This window comes from Ailuropoda melanoleuca, chromosome 1, assembly GCF_002007445.2.
Source record: "Ailuropoda melanoleuca isolate Jingjing chromosome 1, ASM200744v2, whole genome shotgun sequence".
In the NCBI taxonomy this organism is placed as follows: Eukaryota; Metazoa; Chordata; class Mammalia; order Carnivora; family Ursidae; genus Ailuropoda; species Ailuropoda melanoleuca.
The window spans coordinates 169,821,363-169,848,318 of record NC_048218.1 but is presented as its reverse complement, the minus strand read 5'-3'; the positions used below and the strand labels follow the sequence as shown (position 1 = coordinate 169,848,318).

Genomic DNA, 26,956 nt, shown 5'->3' with positions numbered 1-26,956 from the left:
TTAGAAAACATCCTTAAAAACAAACCCAGAAACAAAATTAGAAGATAAGTGAAAAACTGAGAACAGTGTCAATATTATAGCTGATCAACCAAAGACTAATACGATTTTTCAAAAGGCTATTAAAATTTAGTAAGATTATTACCATCATCACCAACCTCCCCTCAAAATTAAGAACATAAACAGGTAATACACCAAAGGACAAATATAAATAGCAAATAGGTATATTTTTTAAATGTACAACCACACTAGAAATAAAAAAAATATAGCTATCTTGGACTAAAAACTTTCAGGTTTAAAATGTATTTTATTTTATTATTACCAATAATCTCTACATTTTGGATGTGTATTTGGGCTTTTAGAATCAGCCTGGATTACAATCCCAGTTCTGTGACACATGAACTATGGGACAATGAATAAGTTATCTGGCCTCTATAAACCTCAGTATTCTTATTTGCAAAATAGAGGTGACATTATCTACATCTCAGTAATGTTGTAAGGAGTGAATGAAATTGTGCATATAAAGTACCAAGCACATAGTAAGAATTTAGTAAATGTTTGCTGTTTCATTAGTACCTATTCTGATGTATTTGGTAATAATGAGACTATCTGGCTAATCAGAAACCTGGATCACCTTACTTCTTAAAGCTTTGTGAGTTACTCTAAGATTTCAAGACCATGTATACACACACACACACACACACACACACACACACACGAAAGAGATAATGGACAATTGTTATTAAAGACTGAAATACTAGTGCCAAAATAATAACAGTTAACAATTATTTGGGTCTTGATCTTTAAAAAGCCACTTCAAAAGATAACATAATTCTTGGCTGCTAGTAGAAACACTTTATGTAGGTTTTTAAATCATACTAAAATCAAGGGTAAAAGACAGTTATTTAACTTAAATTCAGGAAATACTTTTATCAAAAGATACTTTTAAATCATGAATCAAATTATTTTATCATTTTAGAACTTATATTTTATATTTGATATTGTTGAAAAGGCTAATTAGTAACTTCTTTCCTTTTGGCAGCTGGTAAAATGCAAATATAATTAGATTTTTAAAAAGTATGTGCATGATATATGTATATAGAATTCTGTACTAGTGATTCAAATAAAAAAAATTATTTGGTCAAGTAGTTGTGCCAATAGACTTAAGATAATGATAATGATTTCCAGGAAAACATTTATAAATATACATCTTAAAATAAAAAGTCTCAGTATGACATATAATTGTAGCAACAACAGTCACCTTAAATTCCCAAGCTGAAGATAGGAAGCCTTTTGAATTTACACAGGTAGTTACTCTCTCACAGAATTGAGCAACCATGGAGGACATAAATAAAAGGAAATCAATAGAGGAGAGACTTGAAAGAGAGAGAAATCACTGCATTCATGTGTGTTTAAAGTAACCATTACAAATCAAACAATATATTTGTGTTTTATATCACAGGAAACAAAGGGAAAGAATCAAAAGATTGAAAGGAAAGAATTGGGGGGAATAAGTGAAGGAAGAGAAAAACTGATCAAGGCAGATGAACATAGAAACACGAGAGAGAAAGAGTTAAAGAAAGAGTTACAAGCACACATACAAACAGGGCATGACTCAAAAAAAAAAAAAGGAAAGAGAAAGGAGAACAGAGATTAGCACATGGACACATGCACAGCACAAAAAACAACCACAGGAACAAAACACTCAAAAGAAAAAAGAGAGAGAGAGTGAGAGAGAGAGAGAGAGAGAAAAATAACACAGAAACACCTTTTTAAGAATAATATACTTGTCTTGCAACCTTTCTTGAATGAAGTTGTTAAAGATGATCAGAAGTGTTGCATTTTTGCAACCACAGGCATTCACGGAGCCATGACATCTTTTACTGGTCCCCACAGGCTGGGTGAAATTAACCTAATGGTTGATTCTGGTCCAAAGGCTAGAAGTTGTCCACTTCCATGATTGACAATTAAAAATATTACATCTTCTGCTACATCTCCTAAAAAAGAATGCTAAAAATAATAAATAATACATCCTCTGCAATTTTTTGACATTTCACATATAGAAAAATCATGAACCATATCCCCCTTTATACTGACTGACAGGCATTCCAAAACTGGCACAGACTTATTTTTAATTTATTTAAATCAGTCTTGAAACTGTAATTTTAACTTGAAATTGGAAAGTCTTTTTTATTTCTTGAATATAAAAACCTTACATTTTAATTCTAATGTGTGATCCTTTTATAACCTGAATTTTTAAAAGGTGTCACCGTGGAGTAATCTAAAAAGGATGTTAATATTGTATCTTCCCTAAAATATTTTCACATTTTTGTACAATACTAAAAACTTACCTTCTTCCATTTTTAGGATAATAAAGTAAATAGATCATATGAAAATTCTGTAGTTTATTTATAAAACAATTATATTTGAGTCTTACCATGGAGTAGCAAAGTTTTCAATTCCTTTCAGTTTTTTTTTCCTTTGAAGAAAAAATGTAGAGAAACCAACTATAAACCTTCTAATTATAAATCAAAACCAAGATATTGTTGGACAATGAGATGCTTTATTAAATTTGATACATTTATTATATAAGAATTCTGTGAAAAAAAATGGGGTATCAAATTACTTTGGATCTAGGTCTCTGCATTATAAAGTCTGTCCCCCAAAGATGTCCTCTCACTATATCTGATGGCTATAAGCATACAGATGATCAAAAAGCAGCAACAGCTTTTCCTGGTAAGACAAGTTTCAACATACCCGTGCATGGTATTATAAGTCCTCCTAGCAAAATCAAAAAATCCCAATCCCCATGTCTACATAGTATCATCTCCAAGCAGGTGAGATGGATGAAGCACCTGGACGAGCCCTACATCTGTGCTTGGCATGAGGTCCACACAGGATCAGACTTGGGAAGGCCATCTTCCCCTCATCCAGACAACTCTACTTGAACTATTCCGAGACTCCTTGAAGGGGTGAAACTTCTAGAAAAAAGAAAGAGAGCGAGAGAGAGAGAGAGAGAGAAAAGGTTTCAATATTGAAAGGAATATACAAATGATCAAATTCAGCTGCACCAATGCTGAGAGGAAGGATGAAGAAGTTGGAAAACAAGCAGTTTGCCAAATGGTCTCTGATATGACAAGAACTGACCAGAGTGCTGCTGTCCCTGATGTATCATTGGTGAAGGCCACCCGTTTCCTTACCAGGCATGGGCGTCTCTACAATGAGGTGTTTGTGGTTGGTAAACAGTTCAGTGGAGTCTTGTTCTATTGACCTTTCCTCTAAGTCTGATTCTGGGATGGTAGTACAGCCACCTAGTTGGAAAAAAAACAGAGAATATTTTAAGCAGTGTGTAGGAAAATCTGCCTCTCCACACAGCAACCACAGCTTAAGAACATACCAATCATAAAGATAACAAAGGATGTGACAACAATCTTCAGGGGCAGACCAAAAGAATAATTTTAAATGTCTCTCTTTGGTGAAAATACTGGGAATGAGTTTATTGCCCCCAAAGACGTATTATACTGAGATCACTTAGCAACAGCAGCAATGGTGGTGTCTTTAAATTTATTCTTTTTGAAGTCAGAAAGGACAAAACCTATAGCATATGTGATATCTGTAATATATAAAGGCACCCCAGCAGGAATTCTCTCTAATCCCAGGGCATCAGAAACTATAAAAACCAAAGCACATTGACCACAAGGGAATGAAACCTTTCTTGAGCAAAGAGGAAGGCTGCTGGTGTCCTGAGATTGGTGACTGTGGTGGTATTTCTCTGGACTTCGATTCTATCCCTGCGTCCAGCACCTCACAGTACAGACACAAACACTTCATAATTCAGCAGCAAAGCCATATGCTGCATTGTGGAAGCTTTCAATTCCAAGTCAATTCCACGGTGATTTGTGGGTGAGCCAGCACCATTGCACTTTTAAAATATTGGGTATAAGTTATTTGATTTTATTCACCCAAATCTTGTAGGGGAAACTCGTGTGAGAATTTCTTGACTGTATCTGTAACTTGATTTGACTAATTTGCTATCATTTCCTGGAAATGTACCGACACGCTGTATACTATACATATTTTTTTCCAAAGCCATTCTTCTTGTTAATGTAGTGTGATTTTTTTTTCTTTTCCTTGTCTGAGACTTCTCATACACTGAGTCCAAAGCCTCTGTACTCAAGTTTGGCTTTATTCATGAGGGGGTTTATGAGGAAAGACAGGGTATCGCAGCACTGAGTCGTAAACCACATCATTCAAATGAGAGGGAAGTGGCAAGATCCCAAGTCTGAAGGAGAATACACCTTACCATTCAACCCTCTGCATCAACTCTGAAAAAAGAAATTGATGCCAAGGGAAACTTGAGAGAAAAGCATCTCCGCATTCATAAAATAAGAATTAGAGGTAGCCTAAGAAGTTCCCCAACAGAATATGTTAGAATTCTCCAACAATGCAATGGAACGTACCTGGCTATATCTGAAAACGGTGAGGGCCCCATCCAGAAGGAGGACCAGGCGTATTTTTAAACTCTTTCCAAAGCCTGTATATCATGGTAATAATAACTATCATTATTGAGTACTTTCTAAATGCTACAAACCCTGTCCATATTATCTCAGTTTCCAGAAACCATGAAATAGATATTATTATTCTCATCTTACAGATAAGAAGACAGATCTCATGGGATGCAGTAACTTGCCAAGGTCACACAGCTCCTAAGGAGTAAGGCAGAAGACCGAACTCACACCCACGCCTGACAACTCCTAGAGCGCATGTCATCTGACCACTTACTTTATGCTCCTCAGTTGCAGCATTGGCCAAAGAGGTACTGTGGCTGCAGGTCTCCGGTGTCGGCAGGTTTTCATCCACCTGGCAATCCACTAAGTGTGTTGGCCAGGGGAGCGCTGCTTAGAGTACTACGAGGCCAGGGCAGGCTCTGAGGCTCTGGGACCTTGGAGAAGCCCAAGAAATAGCAGCCTTCTCCTCCTGGTCCCTCACCCAATTGAGAAAAAAATTACGGCATGTGGAGGTGAGGGAGAAGTACTTCTGTAAGACTAATGATAGGGAAGAACAGAAAGAAAGGATGTGTTCCTTGCAGAACAGAACCTGATCTCAAGAAAAAAAAAGGACCAAGGAATGGCTTCGTTTCTCATTGCACACTCACATATCAGGTTAAGGCATCCCTGAGGCAGAGGGAGGGAGGAAGCAGGGTGAGGCCAGGAATGTTGTACTCATATAGCTATCTTCACACACAGGAAACTTCAGGAGTGGGGAAGTATACCCAGCCANCATACCAATCATAAAGATAACAAACGATGTGACAACAATCTTCAGGGGCAGACCAAAAGAATAATTTTAAATGTCTCTTTGGTGAAAATACTGGGAATGAGTTTATTGCCCCCGAAGACGTATTATACTGAGATCACTTAGCAACAGCAGCAATGGTGGTGTCTTTAAATTTATTCTTTTTGAAGTNGGATGTGACAACAATCTTCAGGGGCAGACCAAAAGAATAATTTTAAATGTCTCTCTTTGGTGAAAATACTGGGAATGAGTTTATTGCCCCCAAAGACGTATTATACTGAGATCACTTAGCAACAGCAGCAATGGTGGTGTCTTTAAATTTATTCTTTTTGAAGTCAGAAAGGACAAAACCTATAGCATATGTGATATCTGTAATATATAAAGGCACCCCAGCAGGAATTCTCTCTAATCCCAGGGCATCAGAAACTATAAAAACCAAAGCACATTGACCACAAGGGAATGAAACCTTTCTTGAGCAAAGAGGAAGGCTGCTGGTGTCCTGAGATTGGTGACTGTGGTGGTATTTCTCTGGACTTCGATTCTATCCCTGCGTCCAGCACCTCACAGTACAGACACAAACACTTCATAATTCAGCAGCAAAGCCATATGCTGCATTGCGGAAGCTTTCAATTCCAAGTCAATTCCACGGTGATTTGTGGGTGAGCCAGCACCATTGCACTTTTAAAATATTGGGTATAAGTTATTTGATTTTATTCACCCAAATCTTGTAGGGGAAACTCGTGTGAGAATTTCTTGACTGTATCTGTAACTTGATTTGACTAATTTGCTATCATTTCCTGGAAATGTACCGACATGCTGTATACTATACATATTTTTTTCCACAGCCATTCTTCTTGTTAATGTAGTGTGATTTTTTTTTTCTTTTCCTTGTCTGAGACTTCTCATACACTGAGTCCAAAGCCTCTGTACTCAAGTTTGGCTTTATTCATGAGGGGGTTTATGAGGAAAGACAGGGTATCGCAGCACTGAGTCGTAAACCACATCATTCAAATGAGAGGGAAGTGGCAAGATCCCAAGTCTGAAGGAGAATACACCTTACCATTCAACCCTCTGCATCAACTCTGAAAAAAGAAATTGATGCCAAGGGAAACTTGAGAGAAAAGCATCTCCGCATTCATAAAATAAGAATTAGAGGTAGCCTCAGAAGTTCCCCAACAGGATATGTTAGAATTCTCCAACAATGCAATGGAACGTACCTGGCTATATCTGAAAACGGTGAGGGCCCCATCCAGAAGGAGGACCAGGCGTATTTTTAAACTCTTTCCAAAGCCTGTATATCATGGTAATAATAACTATCATTATTGAGTACTTTCTAAATGCTACAAACCCTGTCCATATTATCTCAGTTTCCAGAAACCATGAAATAGATATTATTATTCTCATCTTACAGATAAGAAGACAGATCTCATGGGATGCAGTAACTTGCCAAGGTCACACAGCTCCTAAGGAGTAAGGCAGAAGACCGAACTCACACCCACGCCTGACAACTCCTAAAGCGCATGTCATCTGACCACTTACTTTATGCTCCTCAGTTGCAGCATTGGCCAAAGAGGTACTGTGGCTGCAGGTCTCCGGTGTCGGCAGGTTTTCATCCACCTGGCAATCCACTAAGTGTGTTGGCCAGGGGAGCGCTGCTTAGAGTACTACGAGGCCAGGGCAGGCTCTGAGGCTCTGGGACCTTGGAGAAGCCCAAGAAATAGCAGCCTTCTCCTCCTGGTCCCTCACCCAATTGAGAAAAAAATTACGGCATGTGGAGGTGAGGGAGAAGTACTTCTGTAAGACTAATGATAGGGAAGAACAGAAAGAAAGGATGTGTTCCTTGCAGAACAGAACCTGATCTCAAGAAAAAAAAGGACCAAGAATGGCTTCGTTTCTCATTGCACACTCACATATCAGGTTAAGGCATCCCTGAGGCAGAGGGAGGGAGGAAGCAGGGTGAGGCCAGGAATGTTGTACTCATATAGCTATCTTCACACACAGGAAACTTCAGGAGTGGGGAAGTATACCCAGCCAACAAATGGGAAGACTGCAGTGATCAGTTAGCGGTGTTTGCCACATTTGTGGAAAGAGGCAGGTCTCGACTGATTAAGTAGGGTCCACCTTTTTCATTCCAGCTGACTCAATATTGAGGCAAGACAGAGAATAAAGACTTAAAAGCACTTCCTAGTTCTTTAATCACATGCACATAAAAGGACAAGTTAGTCATTGCAGACTATGAAAAACTTATGTAATTTCCTCTTTTCTTCTTGGCACAAACATTTTTTGCCTTGTCCTTAGTACAGAGAAAAAAAAAAAATCTCTCAAATCCCACTGCAGGGCTGACCAGTCACTTGCCCTGGGAATCCCAGCCCCCCTTTTTGGGATGTCTCCATGTAGCCAGACTGACCAACCATATGCCTAGAGTTTCTGCCCTTCCATTTTGGAAGAAAGAATAAGGTATGGGATCTGGCATCCTGACCAATGGAAAATGGGAGAAGGGAAAAAGGTGGTCAGAGAATTCCCCTCCTGCCTCTCCCCAGGTGGACTCTGAATTGTTATTTTGCTTTTGCCAACCTCCAGGAAAGGTGCTGTGTGCTGGGTAGATGTACCTGCTGGGTCTCTTCATGACTCTTTGAGACAAGTGGTCATCAGCACAGGATGAACCACTTTATATTGCATCACATATTTCCTTGACTCCCTTACCTTTTTCCTCATCCTCCCTTCTCTGAGTTTGCCAAATAAACCATCACTTTAATCCTTGCCTCAGGCTCTGCTTTATTGCAAAAATCACTGATACTGGAAATAGTTCTAAAAAGCAGGCCTTCAACACGGAATTTTGTGGTTAGATTGCCCACCTATGTGTAAGAAATATGGGTGGGAGCAAACAGGATAGGCATAACCCTGTTATGTAATTATGTAAGCTTTCATCCATGGCTAACTGGAATGAAGTGCATGTAGAAGTCAAGACTGGCAGACTGAATAGTTGTGGAGTGAAAATATTTATAATTATAAGCATTCCAGAATAGGGCGGCTGCTTCTGATGACCAGATACATTGGACAAAAAGAAAACAGCAAGTTTGGTGAAGTTAATCGGCAATGAAAGGCACATCCTTAAAGTCAGAAGGCCACTTTGGCCTTGCTACTTTAAGTGAGATCATTGGAACCACAGCACTGGATATCACCAGGGAGCTTGTTAGAAAATGCAGAATCTTAGTCCTTGCTCCCCAGCGACTGCATTTGAATCCGCTAAGAAGGACAGATGAGTATATCTGATGAGATTTTTGTTAGGAAAAAAATATTTGTTTGTTAAAAATTTCAGACTAAACAGTAAATAATGGAAATAAAATATAAAACTTCCAGACTATCAGAGACGCTCTGAAGTCCATCCATGGAAGTGGAGCCTGGGTTCCACAGATGCTAGATGAAGTACCCTTGGCTTAGAGCCTGTATTATCAAAGGATAAGGGGAAGAAAAACCACAGCTGGATGAAATCATCCAAACACACATTGTGTGTGCAACACATAAGAGCCAATAGGCAAAAACAAGTGAGAGCCAGGGACCTCCTGATCTGGAAATCATAGTACTATGGACCTAGTGTGTGCTGGGCACTTGGCTATGAATTCCCACGCATTAGCTTACTCAATCCTCAGACCCAATCAGGAAGGATTTACTGGCCCCATTTTACAATTACAAAAGTATTGATATTGGTGTTTTTTCTTCAGCTTTCCCTCCCCTGTGCCTCTTCCCCCCAAATTTCTCCAGGCCAATTTGTGCTTCCTCGCCTCAGAAATTTGTACTGGGGCCAAATCAAAAGTAGATTGAAAATACTCTCTTTCCTAGCCTTAGTTTTCCATAGCCTGAGCTCACTGAAGATATGAAAGTGTCTCTGAGGAAAGATTTTCTCTAGTGGTAATTCAGAGGGGTAAAGAGAGCCAGGCTGGACCACCCCACGGGAGCACAGCATCAAGGGATGGAGATGTGGGCACAAGGAGGGCTGGGCATCAGGAGACCTGACCTTAGCAAGGACTCCCTCATCCACCAAGCCTCTGCTGTGGGCTTAGGCAAAGGGGTCGTTGACAGGACCGCGCCCTCATTTTCTGAGCCCCATGGAGATGGGAGCCAGGGGAGGTGGGGTGGGCAATAATAACTTGAGATTGAATTTCCCACCTTCTTGCTCATAAAGAAAATAAAAATTTGGACATTTTTTGCATTCCTGACTTAGCTTTGCAAGACTAAGTATCAGGCCTGCTAGAAAGTCTCAATTTATTAAATGTAAACCTAGAGATTACATCATTTGCCAAAGGTCACAGAGCAAGTCTATATGAGCTGTAGGCCAGCTCTTGCCATGGCAGCCATACTTCTCAAAAGGACCAGTTTTCAAAATTTCTAATCTATCTAAACTAATACTTTTGTAAAATGTAATAACAGTGAAAAGAATTACTAGAAGAATGAAATGAACAACATGCCAACTCTCATCTATTAGTTATAGACTTAATCTTTGTAAAAGTACTCTGTCAACTGCTACAAGTTTCTAAACACTCACTCTCAATTTCAGGTTCACAAAAAGTCTACAGGCAGATGTGTCTTCTGGCCACACTTTGAACAGCAGTGACACAAGATATGGTCTACCTTAATTAATATGATATATAGAATTAGAGTTTTGAAATAATAATTCAGCAAACTCCTAACTATCTAAAGTTCAGATAGCCAGCAAACTCACTTTGGCAACAACAGGGGCTTCTCATGACTTATGTGATGTCTGTTCTACTCAAATATCTGGCTGGCAGCTCCCTCACTGCACAGTGTCCAGAAGAGCCACCATCTCCCTGCCAGTGGAAGATGTCCAGGTTCCCTGATGCCTGCTGCTGCCACAACTATGGGGATCCACTTCTCTTTCATTGCTCTAAGAGGAGATTCATTAAGGGAAACTGGGATTAGGAGTACCCAGTGTACTCTGGGTACACTGTCATAAGAGAATAATGCTGTAAGTGGTAGCAAACCCCTGCAGGTAAAATTTTAAAACAGGCAGCATGTATCATGAATTGTGAATAATCAGCACAGGAGCATTTGGAACAAGATAGTCTATAAATTGCAGACTACATCAGTGATGTTTAGGAGAATGTTTTTGAGGCACTTTACTACACTGCCTATTCCTCTGAATTGTTACCAAATTATGTGCAAGCTCATTTGTGTTAACCATACCTAGCTGTAAAAATTTGGTTTGTTGCAAGTTAATAACACATTAATACATTTAGCAATCCTCATGTAGCCAGGAAATTATTTAAGTAAAAATCCTTACCTAAAATTCTGAATAGGAGCTCACCCTGTATTTATAAAGATAATGCAACTCTAGGGTTTTCTAGGGAGTCCAAACTATCCTCAAACCTGTCTCTGCAAATTGTAAAATGGCTGAACTTCCTCCTTAACCAGGTGGAACATATTTTCTCAACAAGGGAATTACACTAAGGAATTTCTACCCACTTTCAGAAAAACAAACAAATAAAAATAATAAAGCATATTGTTTACCCTACTGCTACAATATTTTTTTTTAGTTCGGGCGGTGATAAACATTTTTTTAATATACTACTTTTCAAAACCATTTTAGATGTTCAGGAAAATTTAGCAGATAGTACAGTGAATTCTTACGTATCTTCTGCACAGTTTCTCCTATTGTGGTATCTTGCATTAGTGTGGTACATTTGTTATGATCAATGAACCAATATTAATACATTATTATTATTATTTTTTAAAGATTTTATTTATTCGACAGAGATAGAGACAGCCAGGGAGAGAGGGAACACAAGCAGGGGGAGTGGGAGAGGAAGAAGCAGGCTCATAGCGGAAGAGCCTGATGTGGGGCTCGATCCATAACGCCGGGATCATGCCCTGAGCCGAAGGCAGACGCTTAACCGCTGTGCCACCCAGGCGCCCCTAATACGNCATTATTTTTTTTTTAAGATTTTATTTATTTATTTGACAGAGAGACAGCCAGCGAGAGAGGGAACACAAGTAGNCGAGAGAAGGAACACAAGTAGGGGGAGTGGGAGAGGAAGAAGCAGGCTCATAGCGGAGGAGCCTGATGTGGGACTCGATCCCAGAACGATGGGATCACGCCCTGAGCCGAAGGCAGACGCTTAACCGCTGTGCCACCCAGGCGCCCCTACATTATTATTAACCAAAGTCCATAGTCTATACAAATTTCCTTACTTTTTACCTAATATCTTTTTTCTGCTCAAGATCCCATCTAGAATACCACACAACATTAGTTGTCATCTCTCCTTTGGCTCTTCTTGGTTGTGACAGTTCCTCAGACTTCCCCTTGTTTTTGATGGCCTTGACAGTTTTGAGGAGTACTGACCAAGCATATTGCAGAATGCCCTTCTACGAGAATTTATCTGATATTTTTCTCATGACCAGACTGGGGAAAAAAAAAATTTTTTTTTAAAGATTTTATTTATTTATTTGACAGAGATAGAAACAGCCAGCGAGAGAGGGAACACAAGCAGGGGTAATGGGAGAGGAAGAAGCAGGCTCGTAGCGGAAGAGCCTGATGTGGGGCTTGATCCCATAACGCCGGGATCACGTCCTGAGCCAAAGGCAGATGCTTAACCGCTGTGCCACCCAGGCGCCCCCTAGGGAAAAATTTTTATAGGAGGTTTCTTTTTATAAATTCTTAAGGTTTCCAATATTTTAGAATTGTCTCCAGGGGATTATCTTTCCTTTTATCAAAAGTGAAAGCTAAGTGGGTGGTGACTGGAGAGGCCACTGAAGGGGAAGGAGGCCAACAGTGAAACTTGACCTAGACTGTGAAGCTCACAGTAGTGCACCAGGCTGGATCTGGCAGCAGGACCCAGGCCAGGTTGTCAGTTGCCCCATCCGTAAAAAAGTGGGTCTTAATGAGGACTATTGGGAGGATTATATGAGACCATGTACACCCAGTACAGTGCTTAGCACACAGTGTATTTTATCATCTCTGCCCTCTATTAATTTTTTTTGGCAAGATGTACTTCTGCACCATTTTTGTGGAATCAAAGAACTTTAGTTTTCAGTTCAACTGCCTTCATTTAGTAGATATCAAAACAGAGCCTCAGAGAGGGTAGCTCATGCCCCTAATGTCCCAGAGCTAGTTCTGATTTTCTTGCTTCCTAAACCACTAGAGCCTTCTCAAGAACACCTCCTTTTCCAGAAAGATCTCAATGGATTTGTTTGTGAGCTGGCTGCCCTAACTAGTACTTCCTTTCAATGATACAGAAAATCCAGCAGGTTGGCAAGCTGTTCTTTGGGTATATTTTAGGACTTTGCTGATTTATTTTCTTGCAACGGTGACCTTTGCAGTCAAGTAGGTGTATGGGTGAGAATGTTCCATTCCTTCAGGGATGAAAAAACCTTTTCTTCTTTTTTCTTCATATATGTGAGACGAATCAAACAAGGTGACACTGAGAATCACAAATGATCCCAGACCCTGCTCTGACTTGCAAGGCAAAGAATCATCTGTTCACATGGCCTGAATTGCCACTTAGATTTAAAAACAGCAGAAACCTCAAAAATATACACCAGTGATATTTTTCACTTAATTAAGATTTAGTTGACAGAGTATTTTTTTGAGATTAACATTCAGATTTCACTTCAAAGGTTTATAATTCATGTGAAGAGTGGGGAATGGGTGCTTTGAAAAGAATATTTCACTATCTTAAATATGAAGAGCTTCCCAAATAGACTATGAGTAGTAGTTTACAAATTTCTCTATAGATAAAGGCATTGGGAAATGTTTTATTCTTTATCCCCCCTTGTCTGTCTATACGTGTGTGAGTGTGAACATGCACAAGCACACAGGCATACAGACATGTATAGAAGTTTTTCTGATAATTCTCTATTACTGTTCATTTTCCTGATTGTTTTTTTTTTAAAGATTTTATTTTTTTTTCGACAGAGATAGAGACAGCCAGCGAGAGAGAACACAAGTAGGGGGAGTGGGAGAGGAAGAAGCAGGCTCACAGCAGAAGAGCCTGATGTGGGGCTCGATCCCACAACGCCGGGATGACGCCCTGAGCCGAAGGCAGACGCCCAACCGCTGTGCCACCCAGGCGCCCCCCCTGATTGTTTTTAAATATATTTTTTTCTAACCCAAGGACAGCATGACCTTAGAAAGCCAAGTATCCTACTGTCCATTTGTATGGAGATTTTAGCTGAGTATTTAGAAACTTTTCAGCAATGGATCAGTGGAAGGAAGGATGCAGGTAGAAGAGAGAGGGAGACAGAGGATGAAAAGGAAAGAGGAAGAGAAAGGATGACTCACCAGCGTAGGCTATGATTCTGTACACACTCCTATGTAAGATATTTGGGGCAACTTACCGAGGGTGTAGATGATCAAATATTGTACCATAAAAAATACATCAGCAGTTAGGAAAATGTAATGCAGAATAAGAGGTATAGCTAGGAAGAGTTGTGGATAAAACAGAGATTAAAGACGTACAAAAGGGCTACAGTGGAAATAAAAAGCAAAAAGCTCTGGAGGAAAAATGGGGCTGCACTTCCCTGATGGATCCCCCACCGATCTCTCTTCTTCTATGTTGGACTTCAGATCAAAGTGTCTGGTCTGTCCCATACTTGGACTTGACATTTCCTTAAGAGCACATCATAAGTGGTAAGGTTATGCTTGTTGGAAATGTTATGACTAATGACCTGTGTGTGTGTGTGTGTACATGTGTAACTCTGTCCTGTGCTTAAGAGTGATTTTGGAGAGCCAACATTTCTGTGAAATTGGGTTTAGAAGGATGCTTACTGAGCAGATGTGTTCAGGAAAAAAAATATATATATATGAATATGAATGAGACCATTATATATATATATATATATAAACACATATATGTGTTCATATGTGAAGGATGCTTACTGAGCAGATGTGTTCAGGAAAAAAAAATATATATGAATATGAATGAGACCATATATATATATATAAACACATATATGTGTTCATATGTGAACACACATATATATGAATGAGACCATTAATAAATACAACAGGCACAGACTTCATCAAAACACATCCTGGAAATAAAGCTGTCACGAATGTACGATATCACTGAATGTGTTTTTACCACAGCATGGTAAATCAGGTTGATATCATATGATGATGCTGCTACTCTAAAGGAGGAACTGGAGGACATAGGTCTGTATCTTTCTTATCTCCACTTCCATTCTGCCCTTTACTTTTTGTAATGTGAAAGCACCCCACCCTTAACCTGGTTGAATTTTAGTTTCAAAATTCAGCAAAGCAGAAGAAAATGCTTTTCTATCTAGTTCTAGGTGTCCAGTTCCAATATACAATATTTGCTTTCCTGTGTTTTGTTTCAGTCCATTCTACAACTTTTCTTTTTCCCTGTATTTGCAGATGCCATGCTGACCACATCAACATTAGCTCATCCACCAGCAACAGGTAATAATGGCTAGCAAAGAGAGGCAGGTGAAGGTCACTGTAATATGTGTCCAACATGACAACCTGTGAAACGTTTGGGAATCCAATTCTGCTGCTTAATAATAAGCTTTGATCCTCCCACACACAGTGAGAACTTAAAATGTGTTCAAGACTATGCATGTACCTATGTTTGAAAATATTTCCATTTCACACCTCACAGCAGAGACCAAGTGTGTGAATAAAAGGGAGTCTAATATACTTTAAGAGGTCTAGCGTGTGTCTCAACAAGTTTTAAAATCCCCATAAAGGCTAAATACTAAGTCCCTTGGGGTGTAAGGGTTCCAGTCAGAGTCTGGATTTAAGAGAGCAGGATGCTCCTGGCATTAAGTTTCCACAACTTGAATAATGATAGGTGTCTAAGTATTCTTTTAGCTAGACCACCATTTAGAATTCAGGTCCACTTGGTACAGAGGATTAAGAAATATAGGAACATAGCCATTTTCATCCATTGATAATCATGTAAACAGAATGTACGAAGCAGAAAATGAGTCCTAGTTACAAAAAAGCAAGTGCAGTCCATAAATCCTATAGATTGGAATGGATCCAGGTTAAGAATTTCTCCAGATGTCAGTCTGTAAACAGGGCTTCATAAAGTGAATTCCCCAATTAGTTGTTGGCAAGAGTGATCTTTACACTACGTTAGTGGATTATGACCCCCTACCATATTTAGGTGAATTGTTGTCTGGCCCTATAGATCATTAATCAGTCATGACACAAGTCAGGAGAAAGAAGCTGGGGTCAGCACACCTTCTGATATGGAGAAAAGGTACCATAAAATTACTGCTCAGGAACTCAGAGCTTTGCTCACTGAAGGAAATGGGAACTCTTCCTATTTATTTGCATTACATCTGTTTTTCTAACACATTTAGTTCCTAACCTGGAGTACTTGGAAAGACACACACCCAGTAAGAACATAAACATGGAACTTAAAAAAAAAACCAAGAAACCTACTCACTATTTTGTTAAAGTCTCCAATCACAATGTTTCCCCACATGTTAACAACCCATTAAATCCTCCAAACAGGAATACAAAAGTACTACCCAGCCATTGTGAGAAGGTGGGGAAGAAGAGAAAGTTAATATTTGCTTTTCCTTGCCAGTTGATCAATGTCTGGAGCACTCTGCAACGAAATGCAAGATCTATTGTCTTTCAACTAGATCTTTTCTATACTGATAAGTACAGTATTCTCTTGTTCAAAAAGAAGGTGACAGTGGTTTTTAATTTCCATTTTGTTTCTAAATACTAAAGAAATCCAATGTACAACTGGAAAGAGACATGATTTTAAGACATTTCCATTTCAAATACTTTCCTCTCCTAACTCCCACTTCAGAGACCAACTCTCTCTCAAAAGTACACATGCACAAATAAAACATTATAGCCACAGTTGAGAAAGAAAGGAAGCCAATAGTTCTGCAATAATAATTTCTTTCAAAAAATGAAATGAAATAGTAAGAGCATAACTCTACTTTGCCTGGATACCACATAATAAGAGAGCCAGTGTTCTTCACAGCTTCCCTCTTGCATCAAGTGGCTATTAATTCCCCAGTGATCCTGGCAACATTTCTTCAACTTGAGTTTCTTTCCACAACCCAATTAAAAGCCATAATCTTGACCAAATTGTGTTGTTTTTAATAATGACAGAGTCTAGGTAGTGATTACAAAATGAAGAGTTCAGTTGGGTCACTGGTTACAAACAGGTTCAAAGAAAAGAGAGAAGAACACAATGGCTCTGGAGAGGGCCTGTTCCATCATATTCTTCAAATACAATGAGGAACCTGAATAAACACTCAGGACTCATTCCAAAGCAACTTTATTGTCTAGTGATACATTTCTAAAATAGTCCATTAAACAACGTCATATCTTACAGAAAAGGGAAATGAACACAGGATAAGTTAGCCCACTGATCGCAGAGAGGGATATCCTGAAAAGGGGCATTGCATGGCAAGTATCACTGTATCTTGAACAGAGTCACATAAATCTAGGCCTTAGTTTCCTTTTCCCAGAAATGCAGAAAATATAGCATTTATCTTATGAGAGAAAAAGATTAAGCTAATTAATGCCTGTAATATAGTTATCACAGAGCCTGGCACACCGTAAACTCCCAATAAATGTTAGCTATTGTTTTCATGATTAACCCCCAATATACATTAGTCATTACAGTTACAGCAAGTTACACATGAAACTGCAAGCTATGAGGACGGCACAAATTTATATTTGACACTCTAAAAAATGCTCAAGTGAAAACTGAGGCTGGGGTAAGCAGACCAGTGGCAGAATGTTTCCAGCTGGACCAAGTGGCCAAAACCCAAACTGTCAATGACACATTAAAATAATTCACTTGAAAATAGTGCATGCATTCCTTTTAAGATGAAATCAATTAATATAACACTGGATTTTAACCACACTGGAATGAAAATAAAATAAATATAATAAGTAAATAAAAATTTTAAATAATTTTAGAAAGATGAAATCCCTGATAAGTTACTGTCACAGATGACCACCCCTCCTGAGATCACAAAAGGAATTTTTAAAAAGGCTCACAAGAAGATGATGATGATGATGATGATGGGTGCATAATCACATTAATTGTTTTCTATTTACCAGTAGTGCCATTATTACTGAGAAATGCAAACCCATGAGATAATATGACATAAATGGAAGAAACATTAAGATAAAGGGGTAAAAGAGTGGTAGGTTTGCTTTCTCATGGGAAATTGAAATGGCCAGCAGATGAACCTTAAAACAGGAAGTCGGCTGACCTAGTGTTACTAAACATAGGAGGCAGCCAAGGAGCAAGCGAATAAAGCAACGCATTTAAATGTATGCCTTGAAGGAAGCAAACACCAATTATTTTTATACGACTTTAATTCTCCTAGTGAATACTTTATAGGTGTTGGCAAGTCTTTCTGGAAAAGGAAGGGATTATTAATGAAGGATTCAGTGGCAACTGCTCACCACCAGTGCTCTAAGAAATAACGCTTAACAAAGAGTCATTTAGTTGATACCTCATCTCTAAAGATACAGAAATTTTAAGATCCTTAAAAAATAGCAACGTATTACATTTACATATACAATCCTTTCTATTTCAGTTTCCAGATGATTCTCTAGCCTGCATGGTAAACAAGTAAGCTTCCCACAGGACAATAAACACATAGGGGGAAGGAGATAATTTTTTTCTCTTATGCAAAGAGTAGGTACTTAATATATACTATCATCATATATATATCATATATATATCATATATGATACATGATACACACACACACACACACACTCAAAAGGAATTCATGAAACCTGAAGAAACACACAGGAAACAGTCTTTTAAAAAGTTATCTTTGAAGAATGCTCTACCACACGATTCCAGGATTGCGGCTGGCGACAGCCCGCTAATGTACAGGCTAGTCAATCTGGGGAAACGCCCGATCAGGTCCCATATTCTACCTTGTTTCTCAAAAAACTTAATCCATCCACTGTAACAAATTTTCATGCCGTGTGAAATGAGATCTCTCTGGCTAACACCTTGCTCTGAAAATTCTCCAGTTGCTTCAAGAGCACAAATTCTTGTGCTAGACTGTCAGAATTTTAATCCCAGCCCCACCATTATTAGTTGTTTTTAAAAAACAAAACAAAACAAAACTAATTACCTGATTATTTTTCTGCCTCAAATCCCTTATTTGTAAAATGTGGAATATAAATGTGCCTAGATCACAGGGTAACTGTGAAGGTCAAATGAGTTAATTTATGTAAAGCACTTCAAATAGTGCCTGCCTCACAGTAAGTGATATACAAGTATTATAATACTACTACTATTGTCATCATCATCATCTTTGCCTTATATTGCCAAAATTCCCTCACCTAAGGCTGAGATTCTCATTGTAAGGAAAGGAGATTAGTGAATTTCAAGGTGGAGAGCGGCAACTGTAGCTATCTGACCTCCAGAAAAATGAACTGTTGCGTTAATCAAGGAAAACCTTAATTGGTCATCTGGTCTGAGGGGGAAAAAAGTGACCAGTAGAAAATAACAGCTTGGTAAAGAAAGAACAAAGACTGGAGTCTAGATAAATAATCATGGACAACAATAAGGATCAAATCAGGAATAATTTACTGTCTCTTGACCACACTTTCCTGCATCTTCCTCCATTTCTTTGCTCCTCTTGTCGGCAAAACTTCTCCAGAGTTGTCTGAACTTGCTGTTTTCAAGTCTTGTCTTTTCCTTTCTGTTGTACATGCATCCCAGTCTAGCCTGTGCCTCTACCACTTAAATTGCTTTTATCAGGATCACTATGACCCCCGTGTTGCTAAATCTACTGGACAATTCTCAGCCCTCAACTTACTGGACCCCTGAGCAGCATTTGACAAGGCTAATAACTCCATCTTCTCTGAACCTCTTTCTTCACATGACTTCTAGGATACCACATTCGACTGATTTCTTCTCTCACCTCACTACATGCTCCTTCTCAATACCGTTAGCTGGTTCCCCATCTTCTCCCAAACCTCCTACAAATTAGAAGATGCAGCACTCAGTTTTTGATCTTCATCTCTTCTAAAATCACTCCCCTGGTGTGTATCCGGCTTCACAGCTTTAAATAACACTTCGTGCCGACAAATCCTAAGTATATAATGCCGGTCCAGACTTCTTTCCTAAACTTCAGATTCATATACCCAACTACGTACTCACTATCTTCACTTGGATATACAGCAGCATCTGAAACTCAACATACCCTAAACCGTACCCTGACTTCCCCCACAAACTTGTTCTACCACAGCCTTTCTCATCTCAACTCCATCCTTGCAGTGGCTTGAGCAAAAACTCTTGGGGTCATTCTGGACTCCTTTCTTTCTCTCACACATCACAGCCACTGTTAGTAAATTCTGTTGTCTTTGTATTTAAAAGATATCCAGAATCAGACCACTTCTCACCACCTCCACTACTATACCATCACTCTGGTGCAATCCACCATCAGTTCTTACCTGAATTATTGCTAAAGTACTTAACTGAATAGCCACTGAACTGACTGCCCACTTCTACCTTTGACCCCTTGCCCCCTACCAGTCCATTCTCAATCTAGCAGCCATGGATCCTTTTTAAAAATAAGATTGCATCATTCCTCCATTCAAAATGGACCTCCCCATTTCACTCAGAGAAAAAGTATAAGTCTGCGAAAGGCTGTACATGATCTGACTCCTCTGACCTCATATCCTACCACTCTGCCTCACTAGTCTCCTTGCTGTCCCAGGAACACACCAGGCCCATTCCCTTTACTTGGAACACTTATCCCTCTGATCTATGCATGGATAAATCCCTCACTTTCTTCAAGTCTTTGTTCGAAAGTTGCCTCCTCAACAAAGCCTACCATGACAATCCAATTTAAAATCATAATCTTGTAACTGCCCCTTTTCCGACATTTTCTTTCTTTTTCTGTACAGCTTATCACCTTTTAACACTAACACTTAACTATTTTCTAATATATGACGTAGTTTACTTATTTATGATGCTTGGTGTGTAGTGTCTCCCCCTGCTAGAATTCAGTGCTCCAAAACTGCAAAGATCTTCGTTTTGTTCATTGCTATATCCCAAATAGAATAATGCTTGGCACACAGTAGACACATAATAATTATTTGTTGACTTGAATGAATGAATTTAGGCTAAGAGATTAGGAGGGAGCAATGGAAACCAAAATTCATTCTATTTTTAACATAATATTATTTGCCTTTCCCACTGGGTGGTTGGAAAGTAATTGCAGCAGAATGTAGCAGAGAAACTCTTATTCCTACTCCCCAGTACACCTGATTGCTCTGTGAACCAGAAATGGTTCTCGGGGTGCCTGGGTGGCACAGCGGTTAAGCTTCTGCCTCCGGCTCAGGGTGTGATCCCGGCGTTATGGGATCGAGCCCCACATCAGGCTCCTCCACTATGAGCCTGCTTCTTCCTCTCCCACTCCCCCTGCTTGTGTTCCCTCTCTCGCTGGCTGTCTCTATCTATCTCTGTCGAATAAATAAATAAAATCTTTAAAAAAGAAAAAAAAAGAATTGGTTCTCAAAAAGTTCCTTACTTTAGTTGATACTTGTCTTTAAGAAATGAACCTTACCGATGATAACACATGGAGAATCAGTGGGACCGAGGAGGTGCAACAGCAAAACGTCCAGCCCAGAAAGGAAATAAGATCTCAGGAGTAATTTGTGTAGAAGCTGAAGTTAAAAAGAAGTACTGGGGCGCTTGTAATTCTAGTTCTTGATAACAGTCATTTGTGGATGAAAGAACTGCAGAGGAAGGTACAATGACTTCTGTCTGCTTGAGAAACTTCTCAAAACGAATGAAAAAGGATCCATCTTATTTCCACTGGGGCATCAAGTTATAGCCTGGAACAGTTTATTTTTCTCAGGCTACTTCAAATCTAAACGTGTTTTTAAAAGCAAGCCCAATGAAAGATTAGATAAATAACGACGATGTTTTTTACACTCTGGTAACCTAAACATTTCAAATTCCTCCCTAACTCTTTACTAACATAAATCTCTAATTCCAGAGAAGGTGAAATATCCTCAAAGTTTAAACATTACTGTGAATTATTCACATTTACCTCCATTTCCATCTTACACTTTTTTGGCAATAAAAAGCCAGGTTTCATCCAAACTGTGGTACTGTGACTCTCTTCCAATTGTAAAACAACTTGGACTAACCCCAGCTCCGCTGCCTTTGAAGATAGAACACAGCAGCCCTGCTGAACACTTTCTTTTCTCTGCTTTCTTACCTTCTATACATCCTGCGCTGCCCTCTCTCAAACCACACGTTTATAAACAGAGGGGAAACGTGAAGCTATCTGCCTACAATTAAGCTATGAAAACAATTTTTAAATGGTGTCACACACAGAAGAGGAATACTTGGTAAGGCAAGAAAACATCAGGGAGAGGAGGGGGTCTCTCTGGCTGAGAAAAGGGAGATGCTGGGATGAGCAGCTCTGTGGGAATGCCACAGGGGAAGAAAAGAAAGGAGGGAGAGATGGAGGAAGACTAAGGGCGTGCAAAAGGCAGAGGGAATGAGGATGGTCAGCCCACAGCACAACCCACATGTCAGAATGTTTGGGAATGTAAGGGGGTGACTAGAAGATAAGGGAATACACTAGGCTGATGGGACCATTCGATTTGGATCACGTTCCACAGTGTCTGAAACAATCTCACTTGACGTTGGTCCTCACAACAGCTCTGAGTGGTAGAGTAGCTAAAACTCTACGCCCCCACGCCCAAGGAAAACAGCCACCTAGCGCCGAGTAACTTATTTAAAACTTTTGAATCTCTATTTCCTCATAAGCAAAATGGGAATAATATCTTCCTAACAAATGATTGTGGCATGTAAATACATTATTATATAAAGCACAAGAGACAAAGCCACGCTCAATAACGGGTAGTTATTATAATAAGTAATATGAAGATTGACTGACCTAAGGTCAGACAATGAGCCAATGACCCTGTAAGGAGGAGAACCCAGGTCTTCCATGCTATAGGCATTTTCCACCAAAGTGCCCACTGCGGTACGGAGAGAGAGGCAGAAATTGAGGGGGCTTCAAAACACTACAAGTGTACCAGGTGGAAATGTGCAGTACGCATAATACAGATGACTGTGGATTGAGAGCGGTGAAAAACTAGATGTAATTTTTGCACAGGAATATGAGAGAGAAGACCATGATGAAGGGAAAGAATTAGGGGCGTATTTATGATAGCTGGACAATAATTACATTAGTACCATTTTTGAGTATCATGTGCTAGCCATAGTGCTACTTCTTTACATGGTTGCTCATTTTCAGCAACCTAAAATGGTGGTTATTAGTATTTCATTTCACAGGTGATGAAACTAAGCTCTAAATTGACTTGTTCAAGGTCACATACATTGCGAGTGAATCTGTTATATGCTGACTCCAAAACCCAAATCTTAAACCATTCCATTATCTTGCTTCTCCCTGACAGAAAGAAAAGACACATTGGGATTGTGAACTATTGTTTGAAGAATAAGAGTTTTAGATTGGCAAAACAGGATCATGGTGTGTACCGTATATCCTCAAACCCACTCATCCCTACCTCTTGCTCAAAAGAAAAGTGAAAGGGTCTGGGAAAATGACTGAGGTTTCATCTCAGCAAAAAAGAAATCAGCACAGAAGTAACTTTAAGAGTCACTAGTGAGGACAGATTCTTAGACAGTTTAAAAAGACCCTTAGACTGTTGAAAAAGAATTCAGAGTTAATGGATGCTTCTATAGAATAAAATTACAAAGGAGAGGAAGTGGCTCAATAGAGTAGAAAGGATTTACAATTAGAAAGAAGTGAAATAGTAAAGTGGAAGAAAATGCCTTTTCCAACTACACTGAGGAAAACACAAAATCAGTCTTCTACAAGTTGGGCAATGTCAAAGGAGTTCACAGATGAAAAATTTTAATTACAACAAAAATAAAGAAAAATGGTTTAAAAATTATCATAAATTATCTTTCTCATGATGCTGTACAGTAGCAGAACATTTAACATTTACATGAAGATCTGTTTTCCAAATTTAGCAGAACTGTGCTAGGAAACTCTGACAAAGCCCTCAGTGCAAACTTGCACAGAAAAAAACTGCGAGGGCAATTCATGCATGTATATATGCAAAAATCCAAATTAAGAGAGCAAATCAAACAAAGAATGATATATTAAAAAAGTAATAATAACAAAAAACTTATTCCAAGAATATAGAATTATTCGATTAATGTAATTCTTCAAACCAATATATCAGAAAGGATCTCAACAGAGGATAATATTCAACATGCACTTTCAATTTAAGAAGACACCTAGTGAACTAGGAATAGCTATCTGAAATTCACAGGCAACATCAAATTTATGAGTAAAGAAGATAAACACATAAAGACATGAGTCAAGATAAAGATGAGGGTCTTGGCCTTCTATCACTACTATTGTTTAACGTGGTTCTAGAAATTTAAGGCACTAGAATAAGAAAAAAGGAAAAGAGCATATGTATTAGAAAAGAGATTAAATGATCATAATTTCTGGATGATGTAATTATATACCTGAAATATTTCCAAGAATATGAAACAAAATCTATCTGACTAGGTGGAAAACATATATGTGTGTCTGTATATATAATATATATATAAAAGACAAATATATCAAAAATACACCTATACATACAATCTTCTACCTATTCAAATAGACTTTATTTCATATTCTTAGAATATATATTTGATCACTTCCCTTTGCATTAACAATATCCAGATAGAAACGCAATGGAGGAATTATTATATTCAAAAGGATACCAAATAGGAGCACACGGGTGGCTCAGTCGGTTAAGTGTCTGACTCTCGGTTTTGACTCAGGTCATGATCTCAGGGTTGTGAGATCAAGCCCTGCATCAGGCTCCACACTCAGGAGTCTGCTTGGGATTCTCTCTCTCCCTCCCCCTCTCTCAAATAAATAAAATCTTTAAAAACAAACAAAAACACAAAAGGATAGCAAATAAATACTTAAGTAAATGCTGTTATACCATTATGACAATTATAATAGCAGTGCTATCAGTGTCAGAATAGATGGAGAGGAAAATGGAATAGCGTCTGAGATATTTAGTATATTTAACAAATATATTTCAAATTAGAGGCAAATGATGTATTATCCAATAAACTATGCTGGAATTTGGGTAAAATAGTGGGAAAAAGCTAAAGGTAGATACACCAAATAAATTTCAGATGGTTAAAAGAGCTTAAGGTAAAAATGTAAGAAGAAAAAATAAGAAAAAACCAAATATACGGAATCAGTAGAGAAAAAAATGAAATAGAATTGACTATCAAAAGGAAGTCAGGTTAAAAACAAAAAATCCAAACAAATTACCTTAAGAATAAAACAAAAATAAAACCTCAGAAAGAATATTTGTAACATATATTAAAGAAAATGAGTTAATTTCTTTTTGATACAAAGTACTCTTCAATCAATAATAAAAAGTGATGCCTGATTTGATAGAAACATGAGAAAGCATGAAGAAGTAATTCACAGAAGGAAAAATATAAAAGGCTAATACATAATAGGAATAATGCAAATTATTACAAAATTACAAAAAAAAATGGCTACAAATATTTTTTAAACGCAACCCTATTAATAGTCACAGATATACAATTAAATTCCAGTCTCCATTTTGGTAACAACAAAGATGAAAAGGAATGATAATCACTGATGTCAAGGAGGCACCAAAAAGTCACTGTTGAACTTTTAAATCAAGAAGAAATTCCTGGAGAGCAAGCCAAAAACAGAAACAGTTTCTTCAATTCTAGGCCTTTGCTCTAAGGCAATAATCAAAGCTGTATCCTCATACAGATGTTGGACACAGCAGTATTTATAATAATTGAAAAATAAAACTAAACATCCAATTATCAGGGTTACAACACCCATACATTTTCTGTTACCCCTCTCACTCTAAAGATCTTGCAGGTAGTTTCTGGAACAAGCTCTGGGTTTTTCACACTCCTTTGCTCTTATTCAAATTACGTCCTCTGCCAGGAATGTCCTCCTCTAATTTCTTTTACATTCATGTTCTTCACGGATCAGTTTAAAGAATAATAATAGTAACTATGACAAATAAGTATAGAGATAATAATGATAACAGTGGATAACATTTATCAAGAACTTTTAAGAAGCAATTATTATTCTTTTTAAGATTTTATTTATTTATTTGACAGAGAGAGAGATAGCCAGTAAGAGAGGGAACACAAGCAGGGGGAGTGGGNATTATTCTTTTTAAGATTTTATTTATTTATTAGAGAGAGAGATAGCCAGTAAGAGAGGGAACACAAGCAGGGGGAGTGGGAGAGGAAGAAGCAGGCTCCCAGCAGAGAAGCCTGATGTGGGACTCGATCCCAGACTGCTGGGATCACGCCCTGAGCTGAAGGCAGACGCTTAACGACTGAGCCACCCAGGCGCCCTGAAGCAATTGTTATTCTGGGTTATATATACAACATTTAATACTGGTAAAAACCCTATGAGGTAATGATTTTATTATTTCCCCTATACAGAGAAGAAAACTGAGGGATATAGGGGTTAAATCACTAACCCAAGGTCACACAGCTAGAGAGNTGAAGCAATTGTTATTCTGGGTTATATATAATAACATTTAATACTGGTAAAAACCCTATGAGGTAATGATTTTATTATCTCCTATACAGAGAAGAAAACTGAGGGATATAGGGGTTAAATCACTAACCCAAGGTCACACAGCTAGAGAGATGGCACTATGATACAAACCCAAGCAAAAATGTGGCTCTAGGTCCATATTCTTAGCATTTGGCCTCTCCAAGCCACCTCATCTATAAAATTTCCTCCTGCCCCAAGCCCAGAATCAGGCGCTGGCTCTCAAACCCTCTATATATTTCCTATAAAATCCCTATGAGAGCACTTTCACACGTTTTGGCATCTTTATTTGTGCATCTTCTGCACCAGACTCTTAAGGATTATATCTTACTCTGGCTTGCGTATCCCATGATGAAACACAGTCACTGGAACAACAATGGTTTTCAGTATATGTTTACCCAATAAATAAAAACTAAGTATATGCATAAGAAAATTAGAGAAACTGAATACCAAGGATCAAAGGAGAGAATTCCATATAAAGAGGGAGTCAAGGACCAAGGATGGATGGATAGGTGGACGGATGGATCTATTTGCCTATCTACCTACCTACTTACCTACCTACATACCTACCTACCTATCTATCTGATGTGGGCTGATACCACAACATCAACCAAAACACCAAAACAAAAACAAAAAAAAAGGAGACACGGAGGAAAAAAAGTCAACACTCAGCATCTACCATTTGTCAGACCCTGTGCTAAACGCTTTCATATAACATATGTCAAAAGTAGCCAAAAAGGATATTTCCTTACTGGTGGGTTCCAGGTCCCTTTTGAGTTCTACAAAACTGATGAGGATAGTCTGAGGAAAACACAGATTTCTGTTTTCACTGACAAAAAGGTCAAACTGTAGACACCAACAGAATGATGCAAGATAATTTTAAAAATAAAATAAGAAGGGTGGGAGGGACAAGCCACCATATTACTAAAGACCTGGTCTGGCAGTTCTGCTCCAAAGGCTGGAACCTATGGCAGCAGGCACGAACAGGTGAGGTATGGAGTCCCCACCAACAGAACAGACACACTGCAGCAGTCATAAC

At 38.6% G+C, this 26,956-nt stretch overlaps 1 protein-coding gene across 5 annotated transcripts in view; it reads right to left on the bottom strand.

Moving 5' to 3' along the window:
• Positions 1-2,525: 2,525 nt before the first annotated feature.
• BBS9 (Bardet-Biedl syndrome 9) overlaps positions 2,526-26,956 on the bottom strand; it is a 429,330-nt gene continuing 404,899 nt past the window's right edge. For all 5 annotated transcript variants that reach the window (XM_034670282.1, XM_002921839.4, XM_034670287.1 and 2 more), the window contains 2 exons: positions 3,198-3,308; positions 2,526-2,978 (listed from right to left, as the gene is read on the bottom strand). In XM_034670282.1, the coding sequence (XP_034526173.1) occupies positions 2,947-2,978; positions 3,198-3,308 (143 nt within the window). In that variant the 3' untranslated portion in view covers positions 2,526-2,946. The remainder of the gene's footprint in view (positions 2,979-3,197; positions 3,309-26,956) is intronic.